The 19,832-nt window shown below is 38.6% G+C and overlaps 1 protein-coding gene across 1 annotated transcript in view; it reads left to right on the top strand.

Moving 5' to 3' along the window:
* Positions 1 to 19,832, top strand: part of LOC131675042 (glutamate receptor ionotropic, kainate 2-like) — a 2,022,482-nt gene that overhangs the window by 1,830,310 nt on the left and 172,340 nt on the right. The window contains exon 15 of the mRNA XM_058953868.1: positions 15,824 to 16,022. Coding sequence (XP_058809851.1) covers positions 15,824 to 16,022 — 199 coding nt within the window. The remainder of the gene's footprint in view (positions 1 to 15,823; positions 16,023 to 19,832) is intronic.

Genomic DNA, 19,832 nt, shown 5'->3' with positions numbered 1-19,832 from the left:
TTTTGCATTGTCAACTAGAGGGAATATAAGTTTTTGTAATAGAATCCTAACAAAAACCGAACACCCAAAACTTTTTGTATATGAAAAGTCTAACATCAATGTACTATATGACAATGACATTCGGACAAAGCAAGGGATACTTAATTATGATTTATTCACGTATTTTAATAGTAAATTCGTGTATGTAGAGAAACATTTTAGGTTAGAAACAAAAAACCTTTACTTAAATATTTTAAAACAAAAATGTGAACTGGACAGAAAATTCCTATACAATTCCCTATCCATTCCATCCATTGCACCTGACGAATTTGCATATAGCCTTATGGAGAAGCCTGGGTACATAGCTCGGCTGGCAGGGGAAGCCGTACATATCATACAATGTACGCCAACTGAAGTCCAACTACTTCACACAGACAGATGTTTCGTACAACTTCCAGTAAAATCAAAAAACGAAACATACTACCTCACACCAAAGACACACATCTTACTGAAAACAGGAACAGAAATAAACTGCAATGCAATCATCCCCCAATACTACAAAATTGGAAATCAATGGATAAATCTTACACCAACACCAAGAAAAGCAACTAACGCAGTTTTGACATTGAAACCAAATACTACAATAACATGGCAACCGACCGAACTAGAGTCATTAGCAACCAGTGGCATTTATTCTCAAGAAGATCTGCAACAGTTACAGGACCATATACTCTTTCCTATGGAGAAAACAGCACTCCTCAACGTAATTGCAAGAGGTATGCAAGGCGACGAAAGTATGCAAGGAGGACTAATATCAAACTTGATATTCACTGAAAAAACTCTAACCGATCTAGCAGAAAACCTCTGGACCAAAACCATCAATAAACTCACTAAATTCGGCTCTATAAGTTCCGCCATTATAATGAGTATTATCATATTTCAATGCGTCAAAAGCGTGTTTAACGTGATAATCAGAGGATATACGTTGCATTCAATATATGGATTCTCAACATATTTGCTAGCAGCAGTGTTCAGCTCTATCACACACTTACTGATAGCGTTAAACAAACCACTCGCCAAACAAAAATACAAAGACACAACAAAAAATAATGAATATGAATTGCAGCAAATAGTGATTGACCACCCAGAAACCACCATACAAAAATCACCACCTCTATTTCTCCAAACCATACACAAAGAATCACCAAAAATCATACCTGCAGCACCAATTCCAAACGAAATTTCCAAAACAATCAAATATGATACTCCAATCTTCACATTAGACTTGCATTAATAATAATCACAAATTTATATAAATAAAGACCCTAAAATGGAACTCTACTGCACCGTTATACAAAATATTATCATTTTCAGAATATAATTACTATTAGTTTTAAGATAAAATTCATAACCAAGTAAAATTGACGAAGACCTCAAATTGATATAAACTTAACTATTTCTTTCTTTTACGTTGATATCGCATCGATATGCAACTATCTAGCCACGGAGGTGTTACGTCCTGAGACGTAAAATTAAATCATTTTGAGATCAACGGCAATCATGCGAATTGAAAGTAGCAAAATAAGCACAAAATGTATTTCACCTACTTTTTTTTTATTTTACGAAACGCAAAAATTAATAAATCAAATTCAGCAGAAATCTCAATTGAGAAATTGAAACATCAACTTGATTACTCGACAACTAAATGTAAGTCAGTTAGCCAATATATAAAACAGCGTCTCAATTTTTTAGCCAGTTGATTCGCGACTCGCGACAATTCTACTGTACCAGTTGACTCTGCCACTCATTGAGTGAAATCCAATTATTAAATAAAGTGTTATTAAATATTATTAAATAAAGTGTATCAAGTTCATTTCTATAATTTCCATACGAAATATTCTCAATAATAAAGAAACCAATTTAAGAAGAAAATAATATAAAGGAACAAGGAGTAAGATAATAATTTATCAACATCTTCAACAATATATATATAACCCAGGTAAGTCCTGCCATTATACATATTATATCATAATCATACCGTGATAAAATAAATTTTACTCATATTAAACAAATACATGTCACGGCTACGGAGTCGCGACATAACATCGTCAATGATCTTTTGCATCAAAAATAAGTACGATTTATGCAATTGCGATTGTATATTAAAAAGTATAATAAAAATTAATTTTTGTAACTAGTATGTTGAAAATGTTATAGGAACAGAGTTGTACATAAACTATGTAATTCATTAAAACAAGTTCACTAAATATACACAATATTCACATTTGTAATCTAATTAAAAATACATTACTCATCTCACATAACCTTTTATTTGCCAACTTGGTTTAAGCATTTTCGATTTTCACTACAACTTTTTTTTAGCAAACTTGCCTTTTTTACGTATACTTAAATTTTTTTTTGTATTGCGACACGAAGACTCTCGTATGGGTCTCATTTTTAGTTGTAAGGTGTAAAAGTAACAATTAGCAAATCAAAACAAGTCGCGATTCGCGAGTGAAGAACGTCGTAGCCGGCAATCGGCATCAGCCGGTAGAGAGAAAGAATCATTCGCGGTGTTGCCACATTTACATTAGGTCGTTTGAAAAGTCCGTGCAAAGTCAGAGAGATGGCGCTACTAGTGCGTATCAAGGTTATTTTCAGTTAGTGGCATATCTTGGAAGAGCACACGTCAAGTTTCAGCCAGATCGGCCAATTACTTTGCGTTTTACATTCGTTTCAATCAAAGAAATCGAGTGGTTGTAAAAAAATGGACGAAAAAGAATTCGTGTATCGATTAAGCATTACTTTTTCAAAGGCAAAAGGCCTCAGGATATTAAACAAAAGCTTGATAAATATTATGGTGATTGTGCACCTTCGATTAGAATGGTTTATAAGTGGTTTCAAAATTTTCGGAGTGGTCATATGAGCACAAAAGACGCTGAACGTTCTGGACGCCCTGTTGAGATTACCACTTCAGAAATCATTGATAAAATCCATGGTATGGTGATGGCTGTCAGAAGGTGCGTGAGATTGCTAGTAATGTAGGCATCTCGAGCGAATGGGTACATAATATTTTGCACCAACATTTGGACATGAAAAAGCTATCCGCTAGATGGGTGCTGCGATTGCTCACCATTGACCAAAAACGAGATCGTGTGAAGTGTTGTAAGAATGGTTTGCAGCTGTTCCAGCAAAATCCGCAAGACTTTAAGCATCGTTTCATCACTATAGATGAAACATGGATACATCACTACACTTCTGAGACCAAAGAATAGTCTAAACAATGGGTTACCAAGGGGGAATCTGCTCCGAAAAAGGCGAAGATAATTCCTTCAGCCGGGAAGATTATGGCGACTGTCTTTTGGGATTCGCAAGAAATAATCTTCATCGACTATCTGGAAAAGGGTAAAACCATTACAGGTGAATATTATTCATCGTTATTGGATCGTTTGAATACCGAGTTGCTATAGAAACGTCCACGATTGGCCCACAAAAAAGTCCTCTTCGCAAAACTGATGGAGATAGGGTTCCAACTCGTTTCACATCCCCCCTATTCTCCAGACTTGGCTCCGTCGGACTACTATTTGTTCCCTAATATGAAAAAATGGCTGGTGGGGAAAAGATTTTATTTAAACAAGGAGGTGATTGCAGAAACCAATGCCTATTTTACAGACTTGGACAAATCCTATTATTTGGAAGGGATTAACAAACTAGAGCAGCGTTGGATGAAGTGTATAAGCCTAAAGGGAGACTATGTTTAAAAATAAAAAAGATTTATTAAAAAAAATCAAGCAGTTTTTATTTTTGCACGGACTTTTCAAACGACCCTTATACTAAGTAGACCGAGTAAGTCAAATGAGTGTTATAAAGATGTACTCTCATATTATTTTTAAACAAACCAATTACAAAAATGTATAATATCTGAATGGAAATTGAAGATAATGCATTTCAAACGTTTAACTAATGCCTAAAAGAATATAGAAAAAAGTTTTTCTGCAAGTTACTCAATTGTTTTAAGAGTAGCTATAGAGCTATCTTAATCGCAACGGGTCGGCACAAATGTATGCCAACACAGGGATACACCGTTTAACCGTCTTTTAACCACGAGTATTCCAATTGCACGATCGTGAACTAATACACACGATCGACACGCGGAAACTCAAGTTGACGATACCCGTACAACATGAGTGCACGGGAGTCAAAAGGGACTTCTTTTCAAAATCGTATAGCATGAGCCAATCGACATGTTTAGATCCTCAGAAACTCCTCTAACGGTGATTCTAATTGATTAGCCAATACTATTTTCTTCACTTGATCAATATTTTCGTCGGTTGTCGACGTGCTCGGGCGTCCGGCACGTTGTTCGTCATTCACATCTTCTCGGCCATCTGAGAACATTTTATACCACCGATAAACATTGCTTTAGTCCAAGGTAGCTTCACCATATGCTACAGTCAACATTTGAAATGCGTCCACGCACTTTATTTTGTTTTTCACACAAAATTTAATACAGATTCTTTGATCTATTTTTTAGAATAGGCAAAAATCGAAGACGAGCCAAAACACATCCAAGCAAATCAGCTGTCAAAAATTAGCTAAACATTCAAAATGGCCGACCATGTCAGCATAAGTAAGGGACATAAGTATCAACATAACGCTAAAAAAAATCAATATTCAAATTTACGTAGCCCGCGGAAATTCAAAATTCGCAATACTTCTTGAACAGACCTCTTATACCAATATCACGAATGCGAATCCCACTCATTATGTCCTTCTCTCTCTCTCTCTCTCTCTCTCTCCCTCTCTAAATATATTGATATATAGGGGGTTAGATCTCACTCGAGGGGAGTGTGGACGTGTCTTGGATGTGAGTGCGAGTTTTGGTGAGAAAGTTAAAGAGGAAAAGTGTTTGAGGAAAGAAATAGAGGTGAAAAGAGCGTGGAGGCGGAGGAGAAGTGGAGAAGAGAGAGAGAGAGAGAGGTCTGGAGAAGAGCAGGAAAAAGCAGAGAGAGAGGAATAAAGAAAAATTAAAAGTTGAGGTTAAGAGAGAAAATCAGAAAGCGGGAAAGGCAGGCAGAGAGGAGGGGCGGTAAGAAGTTAAGGCAGAGACAGAAAAGGTAAGACAGGGAATAAAGGTGGGATCACAGGTAGATATAAAGAGTCGAATTAAGACGTACGGGATCGGATGGAAAGTTTTGTGACAACAGAAAAATTAAGAGATAAAGGTGGAAGGTTGGATAAGAAAGGCCCAGAGGAGGAAAAGAAGAAAAGAGTAAAGGTGGTGACGGGGCGAGAGAGCGGAGAGGGGCTGAGGGAGAATAATAAAGGAGAAATGAGAGAGGCAAAGAGATGCAAGAGTGAGAGCGAGGGAGCGAGATGGATGGGGAGGGGGGAGAAGGATTGGACAACACGATAAGAGAAGTGGGAAAAAGTAGTGGTGCAGAAGATATAATGGAAAAGATACAGACAGATATAAGGGAATTAAGAGAGGTATGGGAGGAGGAAAGGAAAGAATGGACAGAAATGTTTAAAGGCATAATGGGAAAAATGGAAAGAATGGAGGCAGAGGGGAAAAGAAGAGAAGAAAGATGGGAGAAGGAAATAGGAAAAGTTAGGAAAGAACAAGAGAGAGAGAGAGAAGAAAGAAAGAAAGAGACGAAAGAAGAAAGGGAAAAAGCAGAACGTAGAGAAAAGAAACTGCAGGAAAAATGGGGAGAGAGAATGGACTAGTTGGAAGAGGAGTGCGTGAAACTAAAAGAAAGCATAGAAGGAGGAAACAAGAAGCTGAGACGAGAGCAAGCAGTACTCTTGCTCCTCGTCTGCCCTTCTTCTCTCTCTCCCTCTTATCACTCGGCATGGCGACGTGGTCAGTGTTCGGCGCATATATTTATTGCGCCTAACCACTGGCCTTTATGTTTTTCCAGCCGCTAAAGATTGCCGAGCAAGATTGAGAGCGCCCGAAGAAGCAAGAGCGCAGCGACTATGAGGTAGAGAGAGAGAGAGAGAGAGAGAGAGAGAAAGTTAGCGAGCATGGTAGAGTGCGCGTCTATGCACGCACTATGCAGGTTTAGGCCGGCGTGTGACGCGCGACCAATTAGCGCTTTTGTCGCACGCCGTCTAATGAGTGGGCTTGATGGGAGAGCCCGGCGAGAGCGCGAACGCTGACCATGCGTCAAGTCGCGTGAGGTAGTTCCCGAAAGAAAGTTGAGGAGAGAAGTTGGAAGTAGCAGCGCGATGAGAGAAGAAGAAACACACGTGCAGCAGTGACCAGACCAGGGCGAGCCGAGGCAACGTGTGGAGGCAACACCTGCAGCAGGGCATTCAGTGTTGCCCTCGCCGCCATGCACTGCATGACCTCCAGTGGGTTCACCACGGGCTACGCCGAGGAAGACGTCCAGCCAGCGGCCAGGTCAACTCCCTGTTGCCGGCTCATCGCCAAGGACAAAGGTCAGGTTATCTCTCTCTCCCGGTATTTCTCTCTCTCATGGTGATGCGCGGCCGCGTAGGAACGATAGGTAGCCAGGCGATCACTTGCCGGCTACGCTCATCGTAATGCGGTAGAGAGGTTTCAACGTATTCTTTCCTTTGTAAGGAGGTAAATGGCCAAGGCGATTTAGTCGCCGGGCCATTCGTCCTCCCGCGTTAGTTTAAGTTGTTCTGTATATGTGCGCGTGAAGTAAACTTTATTGTAACCGATTTTGTATTTGTTTGTCTGAATAGATTTAAGTTGTATGTTCCAAGTAAAGAAAATTATTTATTCGCTCGACCTATCCTCTTGTTCCCCGATTGTTAAAGAGCGAAAGTGCCTCTCTTACTCTCCCCTTAATAAATTAGTGACGTCAGTGCCGAATAAGGCGCTGCCCCCTTTACAAAGCAAAGAGGAATAGAAGTAGGCAATAAAAAAGAATTAGAGCATATGAGAGAAAAAATGGATAGAGAAAGTAGGATAAATAATATAATAGTGACAGACTTAGAGGGTGAGTTAAGATGGGAAAAGAAAGGAGAGGCAGAGGTCTGGATAAGGGAGGTACTAGAAATGAAAGGAGAGATAGTGAATCTGAGAAGAATAGGAGGGACAGCGGAGAGGGATGATCGGAGAGAAAGAAGAAAAAACATGTGGCAAATTAGATGCGCGTCATGAGAACAAAAAGAAGGAATTATGAAGAAGAAAAAGAATCTGGCACAGAAAAAGATATACATAGATCAGGACTGGACGTGGAAGCAGAGAAGGATAAGAGAGGAAGTAAGAAGGAAAGCGAATGAAATAAAAAGTAAAGGTAAAGAGGTAAAGATGTGGCATAACGGGGTGAAGTCAGAGGAAGAAGAATGGTGGTGAAGCGAGAGAGAGGGAAAAATGGTAGGAAAGGGGGCGGAAGCGTTTCGAAAACAATAGGGATAAAAGAGAGAGAGGAGAGAAGGGAAAGAGAGGGGAGAAAGGCAGTAAAAATACTACTCTAGAACGTGGCGGGGGTGAGAAGCATGGAAGAAGACGACTGGGAATATGTTAGGGAATTCGACATAATAGGGCTAACGGAAACCTGAGTGAAGAGGCAAGGGGCAAGAACTGGTGTGAAGAAACAACTGAAAGGGTACAGCATAGAGTGGAGAGACTCAAGAAGGGAAGGAAGAAAGGGGAAAGAAATAGGGGGAGGAATAATGGCGGTAAGAGAGAGGAAAGGGAATAGTAAGGTTGAATGGAAGAAAGAAAGGACAAGTGAGGTAATAGTAGGAGAAATAAAGATCGGAGGGAGGGATTACATGATAGCATCGGTGTATATGCAACATGAGAAGAAGGTAAACTATGAATACCTAAGCGAAGAGATACAGGAGAACAGAGGAAAAACAATAATTATAAGAGGAGACTTCAACACAAGAACAGGAGACGAAGGAAGAGAATGGGAGATAGAAGAAAACCTAGAAGAAATAAAGGCCAAGGATAAAGTGTTAAACGCAGAGGAAGAACAAATGATAAAATGGCTAGGAGAAAGGGGCTTAGTAATAACGAATGGGAGAAAAGAAGGAGATGAAGAGGGAGAAATAACATATATAGGAGCGAGAGGAATGTCAACGATAGACTACGTATTAGGTAACGAGTAAGGTGATGAGGCGATAAAAAGGGTTCAAATAAAGGAGAGGGTAAAGTCGGACCACTTACCAATAGAGGTGGAATAGGGAGACAAAATAGCGGAAGAAAGAAAAGAAGAGGAAGAAAGAATGATAGACGACTGAAGCGAAGAAGGTATAAGGGAGTATCAGAGATGGATAGACGCAATAGAGGGAACAGAAAAATGGAAAGATATAAAAAATAGAGTGAAGAACGCAGTTGTAAAAAAGAAGATAAGGAAAAACGAAGGATCAAAAAAAAGCTGGTGGAGAAAAGAATGTAAGGCAAAAAGGAATAGGGTGATGGCAGAGTTAAATAAGGTAAGAAAAGGGGAAGGAGACAGAGGCAAATACCTAGAAGCAAAGAGAGAATACAGAGAGGAAATAAGAAAAGCAAAAGAAGATGAGGGGAAAAGAGTGGTAGAAGAAATAAGAAAAGATAAGACGAGAAGAAAATTCTGGGATAAAGTGAATAGCAATAGGAAGAAAAGAATTGAATTAGATGAAAATATAGGAAAAGAAGAATGGATAAAACACTTCAAGGAACAATTGGGAGAGAAAGAAAAGGAAGAAAGCAAAGGAAAGAAACCGAAGACAGCGAAGGAGAGGATGGTGAAAAAATAAAAAAAAAGAGAAGTAAAAGAGGTAATAAGAAAAATGAAAAAGAAAAAGGCGACAGGAGAAGATGGTATAGCAAATGAAGCGTGAGTGGAAGGCACGGAAGGCTTGATAAAAGATATGACAAAATGCTTAAACGGAATATGGAACGGAGAAGGATATCCGGAAGAATGGAGGAAGGGAATAATAGTACCAATATATAAGAAAGGGAGAAAAGAAGAAGTAGAAAACTATAGAGGAATAACGCTGATGGATACGGGATATAAAATATATGCGGAAATACTGAGGAAAAAGCTGGAAAGAGAACTAGAAGCTAAAGAAACGCTAAGCGATACGCAGATGGGATTTAGGGAGAAAAGAGGAACAATGGACGCAATATACATATTAAAAACAATAATAGGGAAAGAAATAAGGGAAAAAGGAAGAAAACTGTTCGTATTCTTTGCAGACATGCAGGCCGCTTTTGATAAAATAAAGAGGATGTCACAAGAATCACTCTTCCTTGTCACCAATTATTTTGCGGGGTAAGTGAGGCACTTTCGCTCAATTAATTGAGGGAGAAAAGAGAGGATAGGTCATAAATAAGTTATACAATGACATGAATCAAATTAAACTTACAACCTATTATTATTAATCATTATTCACACTAAACATACGCGCGCATAACATAGTCTAAATTTTTGACCAACTAACTACAAAATAGAACAGTAAACTACTTATAATAATCACAAATAAATATTTCGCATTTCATCCTAACACCTAATCGTGCACTTAACCTATTACAAACTTACTTAAAAACTACGCGAACCTATACCGGATAAATTGCCCGGCACGTGGGCGCCTGGACAATTCGCCGGTCGCAACTTACACTACTATAAATTAAACTTAAGCGCGAACCTTTAGATAGCCGGCACGTGAATGCCTGGCTATCTTATTCAACGCACACCGGTCATCGCATCACCAGAGAGAAAAAAGAAAAGAAGGCTTAACTTTTATTCACTGCACCTCGCAACGTCGAGAATTTCGAGCGAGGTGCTGCTGCAGGAAGTATCGGTCGTCGTTGCTGGTCAGATCGTTGCTAGCCGTTGGCTACTGTCGCTGACCAAGTATCTGCAGGCGACGTTGACTCTCCTTGCAGGTGGGGCCGGCTGCAGTCGCAGATAAAGCTGTTGCCGGTAGGGTTGGGTTTCTTTTCAGCTATCCCAATACTGCACACTCTGCACTCTAGCAGGACTGGGCTTGGACTCTCGCACGCACTTATTCTCGCGCTCGTCTCCAGCCGCTCAGCGGCACTTGCTCCTCTCCCTACCTTGACCTATTAGTTAGGCGGCACGCGACGCACCGCTTATCGGTCACGCGTCGCGTGCCTGCCTATCCCTGCATGGGCCTAGTACGTTACTCTCTCTCTCTCTCTTTTTCTCACTCTCTCCGCGCTCCTCAACTTTTTTCTGCGCGCAACTGCGCTGGCCTGTCCTTGGCGCTGAAACAAAAAGACCAAGTGTTAGGCGCATACTTTAATGCGCCTAACGTTGGCCAACACGCCTTGCCGAGTGGAGAAGGGAGAAACGCAGACGAGAGACCGGCACACGGCCTGCTCTCGTCACAAGGAAGAAAATATGGGAAACAATGAAAAAGAAAGGGATAAATAGAAAAATTAGGAAAGGAATAGAAGAAATATACAAGAAAACAGGGAGTAAGGTAAAAGTTGGAGGAGAAATAATTGGAGAGTTTGAGACTTACAAAGGCGTAAGGCAAGGGTGCCCTTTGAGCACCACTGCTATTTAACCTTGCCTTCGCCGACCTGGAAGTGAAAATCAAGCAGGTGCAAGAAGGAGGGGTAGTGATAGGAAGGAAGAAAATATGGACATTAGGATATGCAGATGATATAGAGATGATGGCAAGGAGTGAAAGTGGAATGAAAGCAATGCTGAAGAAAATAAAAAGATACCTGGAAGATAGGGGATTAGAGTTAAATGTAGGAAAATCAAAGATGATGAAATGCAGGAGAGGAGGAGGAAGGGGGAAGGAAGAAGAATTCGAATGGGAAGGTGAGAAGATAGAGATGGTCAAAGAGTATAGTACAACTACTTGGAATATCTGATAAGCAGAAATAACGGAAATAAAAAGCAGATAAAGAAGGTAGAAGGGAAAATAAATATGGGGCTCGGAAGACTATGGGGGCTAGGAGAAAAGTTATTTAGAGAAAACTGGGAGCTACGGATGAACCTGTTCGATGCTCTGGCGAAAAGCGTGATTATGTATGGAGCAGAAATCTGGGGATGGAAGAGATATGAGGAAATACAGAGACTACAACTAAAATACATAAAGTGGGTATTAGGATTAGATAGAAACACGCCAAGTTACCTAATACGATGGGAAACAGGAAGACAAGAAATGAAACAAACAGCATTAGAAAAAGCAATGAAGTATGAAAACAAAATAAGAGAAGAAAGAGATGGCACAATAAAAAAAGAAGCATGGAGAGAATTAAAGAAAAGGGAAAGAAATGAAAAAGAGAAAAAGGGTAAGAAGAAGGAGAGAGAGGAAAGGCTGGAAAAAAGTAAAATATACTGAGAGAGGGAAGAGGGAGATGAAATGAGGGAAGAGTTTTGGAAAGAAATAAGAGATGAGCTAAAGAAAAAAGATGAAAAAGAACTAGAAGAAAAACTAGAAAAATCAAGATACATAAACGAGTGGAAAGAGCTGAAAGAAGAAATGAAAAGGTATAGGTTAAAGGAAATTCAAGAAGAGGGAAGAATAAAAGGCCTGCAAATAAGGGAAAGGTTTAGGTTAGGTAATGAAACGAGAGGAAGCAGGTATTGGGATAAAGAAGAAAATAAGAGATGCAGAATGTGTATGAAAGAGGAAGAAAATTGGAAGCACATGGTAGAAAAATGTGAAAAAAGCAGAAAGGAAGGGGAACAATGGGAAAAAAATAATAATAGAAAGCAAAGAAAAGATAGCGTGGATGATGGAGATAAAATGGAAAAGAAGAAGAAATGAAGAGAAGAAAGAAAAAGAAAAGCAAGAAGACGAAGCTACAAGACCCTAAGGAGAGACGGAAACAGAAGACAGAGAAGCAAGACTGGCAAACACAACTACACACACATACATACATACACATACACACAAAACACGAACACACGCGCAAACATAAACATACACATGCACACACACACACACAATACACAAGTAATAGCAACCACACAAGCGAGAGGAAGTAGGTATTGGAGGATGGAGCAAAATGGAAAAGAAGAAAAATCGAAGAAGAAAAAGAAAAAGGTAAACTAGAAGACAAATCATAAGATACTAAGGAAAAATAAGTGAGGTTGAGGAAAGGAAAGGCAGAGGGAGCAATAGGAAACAAGAAAAAGGTGTCAAAGCCTTAATAAGGAGAAAGATAGATGAAATGATTAGCAAGAAGGAGAGCAAACGCAAAGGAAAGGTAAAGGTGAAAAGGCAAAAGAAAGTAATAAAGGAAAAGCTGAAAAGAAAATATGCAAGAAAGAGAAAAAAACAGAAGAGCGGAAAAGGCAGATCTTGGAGAGAGAAAGAGGAAGAGAAGATTAATCAGAAGAAAAATGAGAAGAAAAGAGGAACAGACAGGCGCAGAAGACAGGGACATAAGAGTTGCAGACACACCTACAAATGCACATATTTACACAAGACACACACGCACGCGCGCACTCACACATACACACACACACACACAAAACACATACATAATCAACTACACAAACTGGATACGAGACACAAATAGTAATATAAGAAATGTAATCCAAATGTAACATATAAGTTTTTAAATAAATAAACTATATTAATATATGTGTCTTTTATTTATTTTTATATATATTTATTGCCTACTGTGTATTTATTCAATAGCTTGATAATTCATTATCCTGCGATGTACCTTGTATTCCCCACCAAAGTGTCTAGAAACGTGTTAGACAGAGACATCTATCTTATCTATCGCGAGCAAGCATACTGACTGCATGTACAGAGGTTTCCGAGTTCGAATTCCAAATCTAGCACTAGTAGCTTTCCGCTATACTTTTTTTCGATCTAATGCCATCGTAGAACTAAGCGAGACAAGACAACTATTGGATGATACCTCATCGGTTTCTTTGACGGTAGGATTTATCAGGTGCCGTTCAGCATAATTTATGACGCAATTTCTAGTTATAGTACGGTACTAGAACGATAGGAGATATTTCGTTGATGCGGGTGCGATCGTGGATGTAAGCAAAAATGCAAATGAAGCTGCTAGTGTTCCGAACTGAATACCAAAAGGAGCGAGAGTAGCTGATCGCTTTCTGAGTTCAGGTTAAGTTCTAGGTTCTGTAATTTTATAGCGTATTCTACAAACCTTTTAATTGTAACGAAGAACTCCGGCCGTACCCTTCTGGGTTGCTCGCGATCGTCCGCACAAATTATTTATTCGGGGATTCGGGAAGCAACAGACGTTCCCACGACTGAATAACGCGTCGAGCGTAAACACGTTAAACGCACAGATTCGAAGTCGGGATGAGAAGTGATACAGCGGCGAATAAACACAACAGCGGATTGATACACTAGTCGTTTAATTGTCAACAATCAATTACAATACGGCGACCTCGGACTTATACACTACGGGTGGCACAATAACAAACGCGAACGCGAAGGTGAATCGGTGGCTGGTCAGCCTGCCGATTCCCTTGTAAAAACTAAATATTATAACAATATATGCCCGTTAAATACTTTCCGCCGATATTCTGCCAACGGGTAGCCAGCTGATCTGCCGTGCTACCAGCCATAAGCTGGCGCCCAAACATGCAAGAGAGAGAGACAAGAGAAAAACACGGCACCGACCTCGACCTTCAGCCTCTCGGACGGCTAGAGCGCTCTGCACCGTGACGTCACTGGTGTGCTCCTCGCTGGCCGTCTCGCTGGTATTTTCTTTTGTCGTTGCTATCTTCCTCCTTTTCGTCCTCTCGTTCGCTCCACAATACTGCTGTTGTCTTCGCCGCCTCCTTATCGTTCGATACCGCAACACGTTCAGACTGCTCGCGCGCGCACCCGCGCATCTCGCCGGTTACCCATACGCACCGGTGCCGGGTATACTTCGGGACACGGCTGGGCGCGACCCAGCCTTACGCTCCACTACTCGTCCGCGCACTGGGCGTGTCTCCGAAACGAATGATCGTCGACGAGGTCGCGGGGCCAACTTGGAAAAACCGTAACCGTCGGTTTTATCCGCGCTCGCGACTTCCTCTGCTTATCGCTTAGTAGAAACTCTCCCAATTTTCCGCGGCGATCCGCAATTCGAGCGCTCTCTCTCTCTCTCTCTCTCTCTTCTGCGCCATCTGCATCGCTCCAGTCATCAGCTTAGCCCGTGTTCAGCACCTCGCAAATAAAAGGTCCAAGCGTGAGTGTGTGTACCAAACGCACACACTCTCAGCCTGGCGCGGCGCACGGATATTTGCGAGAGCCAAACGGACGAGATCGGCCTAGCCGAGATTCTCCGTCACAAAATATAAGTGTCATATCGATGAAGTCTCTGTCTATCTCTCTTTCTCTCTGTTTCTCTTTCTCTTTCTCTATTCACTCTCTTCCTTGTTTGGTAACATATTTTCTATACAAATTCCTTCTTTTCGCTCTCTTAACTCGAAGCTTTATTAATTCGTGTTTATTATTTACTTTCGCCTGCTTTCTTCGCTTGTTTATTCATAAATTTGCTGCATTCATGCTTCTATCTAAATTGAGTGCCATGACACTCTCCCCAAGTTCAGAAAATTGTTCTTTTGTTAGTGACATTTTTGTACCACTATACCAGGTTGGTAATAGTCTGGCCTATGACCTCCAACGAGCCAAGTTTTACGAAGTGTGGATCAATATAATGATTATCTTTAACATTCTTCGTGGAGGCATACACCTTCACTTTATATTATTGAAAATAATCGCTGCTTCTACCAAAAAGTATGTTATAAATTATAAGATTTCTGTATTGTCATATTACTAATTTACATTTTCCCTTGACTGACTGAAATTTAAATATTTCGGTAAGATAATATTGAATACGATTTATTTCAGATTACTAGTTGATTGATAATTATTATTTTAAAATAAGATATTAGGCTAATTAATTTTCCGATATTTGGCTTTTTTGATATTTAAGGAATAGTCAAAAATATACTTCAAACGAGTAAAACGTTATAATGAGTTTGATGTCAACTCGTTATGTCTCTCTCTCTACGGCGATAATATTAGGAATATCATATATCTATAATGTTATATTATTTGAATTATGTTTCTCCTTAGCAGCAGCAGACGACGACTGCGGATAACAAAGTAACAGAGAGTGCTGGCAGAGAGAGACCGCGTGCGCGTGTAGGCATAACTATAATGTGTGACGGCCGTGCACTGTGTGCCGCGTGATGAAGGGCCGGCAATTAGCCGATAGCTCGCGAGCCGTGCAGAGGTGTTGGGATGTGCCGATACTTTTGTTAGCTTTTCTTTGTGAATCGTCTCGTGGCTGAAAAGTGATCCTTGTTTGTGACTGGTTAGTGAAGTGTAACTGTGCGTGCGATATCTCCTCTCCTTCGTGATAAGCGACTATTCAAATAAGTGAATTCAGCAATCTTGCCGAATTATAATCGAGAGACACCGATTAATGTAAGTACCGACCGTTCCTTGAATCTCTCTCTCACTTTACCTATCTCGCCGCTCTCTCTGAACCGTCCCGTACACTGACACGTAAATAAACTATATATATTTGTATACTACAACTGCATGGCTTTTCTTTTGGACTACCCTTTTCTTCCTATCGCTTCCCTCAACTTTCGCGATTTAAGCTGCGCGACCCATGACGTTCTCCGCGGGCCAGTTGGCGATCTGACCTACCGGGCCGGTCTTACGTAGTAGAACGTAATTCCGCGAAGAGCTGCAATTGTGCCAGCCACTACTTTATCTCGGTTAAATTAATATATTGTAGTGATCTAAATTCCCGTCACAACGTAAAAGAATAAACTAATCTAATAATTTTGTATTATTTGTAAATATATATTGTTAATTTTATGGTTCAATGTTCAAAAAATAATTTTATAATTCGTACATAAATATTTACTAATATTTAATATTTTTCAAGAGCGATATCAACAAGGATGGTAGCCGGAATGTGGTGGTTTTTTACACTTATCATGATATCATCGTACACAGCCAATCTTGCAGCTTTTCTAACAGTCGAACGTATGGATTCACCAATTGAAAGTGCAGAAGATTTAGCAAAACAAACTAAAATCAAATATGGCGCTTTGAAAGGAGGAAGCACCGCCGCTTTTTTTCGAGTAAGATTTTATGGAATACTATTTATATAGAATAATTGCTTTTATAGCTTTATAACGATATGAGAATGCATGAAGTATTTTCTTTCTGGTTACTCACTCGCGTATTTCTGATATGCACCAGTGAAAAGCCAAAGTAGGAGAGACAGAAGAAGAGAAACAAAGAGCCAACCGAGAGAAAGAGATATGTTAGCAAAATAAACATGGGATAATATTAGACTGACTAATCAAATACTTTAAGACGTACGACTAATAATGACAGGATAACTAAAGGATTTCGGGGCGGAGCATTTCTGAGCTTAAAGTATCTTTATGTTTTCCGAGTGATCACGATCCCTGGGTCCGCTTAACCATAAGACGTTCAAGGTAAAATAAAGGTCAGAAAATTTGGTTTTCTTTAAACGGGAGTGGATATACACTTAAATTTTTACAGTAATGCATTGCATATTAGTCTAAACACGTTTTTCTAACCTTATTATTGTTATATGTATGGTACAATAAGACTCAATTACGGGAAGTAAATTTGGTAGAAAAGTTAGTCGGTTGCGGTTTTTTCTCTATGTATATTATTGCTATTTGTTACAATATCTTTAATAATCAAAAACTAAAATTCACTGATTAATCAAAAAATTTTACGAAACATGTTTTACTGTAGGTACTTAAGATGTAAATGATTTGAAAACACAAAAATTTTGTGTATTAATTGCTTTTTGCAAATTGCTAGTAAGAAGAAATATATAACTGCTTATATAGAATAATAAATATAGGAATATATAATATATAAATGACTTGGTCCTTCAAAAGATATTTCCAAATTCTTAGCTTCAAGATTAATAGAAAAAAATTGTTGAATCATTTGAAAACTCTTCAGTATTAAGCAACGAATATACAAGTGGTATTTAAAAAGTAAGATGACTTTTCAATTTTCGCAGGCAATGTACATTCAAGTTTTGAATTTTTGTTGTTGTATTGGTACACTCGCCACGATCATATATTCATAATTTCGACTATATAGCACGTGTTGTTTTTCTAGCAGAGGGGTTAAAGGTTAGAAGTGTTTACATTAAACATTGTGTGCAAAATGGAAAGTAGTGCTCTGAAGCTCTTGAAATGTTAACAATTGAATACGGTGAGTCTACTCTGAGTAAGAAAATTATGTATAAGTGATTCAAGCTGTTTCAAGAAGGCTGAGAGAATGTCGAAGACGAACCTCGCCCTGGACGTCCAAGCACATCAACAACAGATGAAAACGTTAAAGCAGTGAAAAAAATCGTTGAATCATCATCAAAGAAGTTGTAGAAGATGTTGGCATATTGGTTGGCTCATGGTATGACATTCTTTAGGATGTTTTAGGCATGTGACATGTGCCAGCGAAATTCGTTCCAAAATTGCTTAATTCTGATCAAAAGAACCGTCACATGACCATCGCTCAGGATATGTTGAATGAAGTCAATAAAGATCCTGATTTTTCAAAAGGGTTGTAACTGGCCATGAATCGTGGTTATATGGTTATGATGTCAGAACTAAAGTTCAATCGTCCTAAAGGAAGATCTTAGAAGAGCCAACACCCAAAAAAGCACAAGTTCGATTAAATATCAAGGTTTTGCTCACTGTCTTCTTTGATTACCATGGCGTAGTTCATCGGGAATTCTTACCACAAGATCGTACGGTCAATAAGGAGTATTTTCTTGAACTTATGCGTCGTTTGCAAAAGGCAATACGCAAAAAAAGTCCGGAACTTTGGAAAAACAATTCGTAGATTTTGCATCACGATAATGCACCTACTCATTTATTGTTGCTTGTGAGAGATTTTTTGGCCAAAACCAACACCACAGTCATGCCTCAGCCTCCATATTCGTCAGATTTGACTCGCAGTGACATTTTTCTTTTACCAAAACTCAAGAAACCCATGAAAGGACGGAGATTTTCAACGATTGAGGAGATAAAAACTGCATCGCTGAAAGAACTGCTTCGATGATTAGAAAAAGCGCTGGCACAATTGTATTATATCTAACGGGAACTACTTTAAAGGGAAAAACATAATTATTAACCAGTAAATAAATATTTTTTGAAAAAACCATAAAGTCATCTTACTTTTTGAACACCCCTCGTAAATGTACTGAATATGTTAGTAGTGACTGGCCTCTATTTATCGATTTATCAATGAGGACTTTAAACGCTATTTTGCTTTAGAAAGGACACATACATCCTCTACTAATTAATCATATAATATTTTTAAGTAAGAAATATAATAGTCTCTATTTTCTTTTTAAAAGATTATAGTATTATATTTAAAGCTGATGATTAAATTATAATTTCAAAATAGCCAATATTTTGTTAGGTTAAAAAAGCACAAGCATCCATGTTTTCTATATAAGTGATGTAACAGTCATACTCGAGATCAAAATTAGGTAAAAAAAGTTTGTCTAAGGATTTATCAGGTAAGCTTATTTTTAGATTTATAAATATTGTTAAGGAGTCTTTTCTCTAGTCATTGTGTCACCTTTAAACTTTTACGTATCATATTTAACTTACTGAAACAGCCTTTCAAACAAAACGATCGGAGAGTTATTATTTAATGCATATATAAAATAAATTATACGATATTATTAAATAAAAACTTAATTAAAGCATATTGAAGATTCTTAAAAAGGAAATCAATAAAAGATAGATAAAAGATAGAAAGATAGACAAAAGATAGAAATGACTATGATAACTAAGATAATAGGTTAGATTGTTATAAAGAAATTAATACAAAAATTTGTAAATTAATAAACATCCGACTTTAAAAGAATTGAAAGATTTATTTTTTGAAGTGACATTATTAATATCCTTAAAATCTTAATTAAGGTAAGAGAATATACTACAACTTTGAAGATTATGAAAAAAATCATGGACTGTGAAAAAAAAAATTTTTAAATCCACAAAACTTTTTTTCAAAAAATTAAAAAAAAACTAGTACTGTATTCCACTTGCAAAAACAAACATTTTTTTAATTTTTAGAATTCACTGACATAAAAAATGTTGAAAAAAACTGTCATTTTCCGGAAAGAATACCCGTGCGCGCTTCGGTTTCAATGAAAATAATTTTTTGAACAATGATTCATATAGAGCTTGATAAAAGTTAACAAATGCTTTAACTCAAATTTTTGTAAGAATTCTTTTTCCAGATTTGGCAAATTTTCAAAGTTGGCAAAAATTTTTCCGAATTTTCAATGTTGAATTATTGCTTGCAAAAATCTAAAAAAAACCGATGACATTCATGAATCATACCATTTGAAAGATCTTGGAAAGACTTTTTAAAGGCGTCCCCGAGCAACTCTGTACGTTAATTTTTACTAGAGATATTGAATTTGAAATTTTGACTAATTTTGCGGCGGAAGGCCTAAAGTAGATAACGGGTAATGTACGTATTAGTTCATATGATTAGCAATTGAAAATATAATAATATAGTTTTAGCGAATGAAACATAGATTTATTTATAACGAGTGCAAGAGAGCTCGAGAGTCCGCGCACCAATCGCCGTCGGCTAGAAAAAGAGAAAGAGTGACAGCGTGCGCTTGCGTGTACGTACTTTCTTTTTGGCGGCTTATCTTTATCGGTGAACTTCAGGCCCTTCTGCGCGCTGTGCGCTACCGCGGGAGATCAAATCAATCAGAGCCGCGCGTCCAAACCTTAAGCAACATTTCAGACTTTAGTTGATAAGCTTATCTCTCGGGAAATGAAGCCGTATGCGTTCGCGTATACCCACGATTTGATCATTGCTACGGAAACATTTACCGAGTATGTTAAGTGGCTCACTATAATTCTACA

This window comes from Phymastichus coffea, unplaced genomic scaffold, assembly GCF_024137745.1.
Source record: "Phymastichus coffea isolate CEN01 unplaced genomic scaffold, Cenicafe_Pcof_1.1 PCOF00015, whole genome shotgun sequence".
NCBI lineage: Eukaryota > Metazoa > Arthropoda > Insecta > Hymenoptera > Eulophidae > Phymastichus > Phymastichus coffea.
This window is presented reverse-complemented; position numbering and strand designations above follow the sequence as displayed.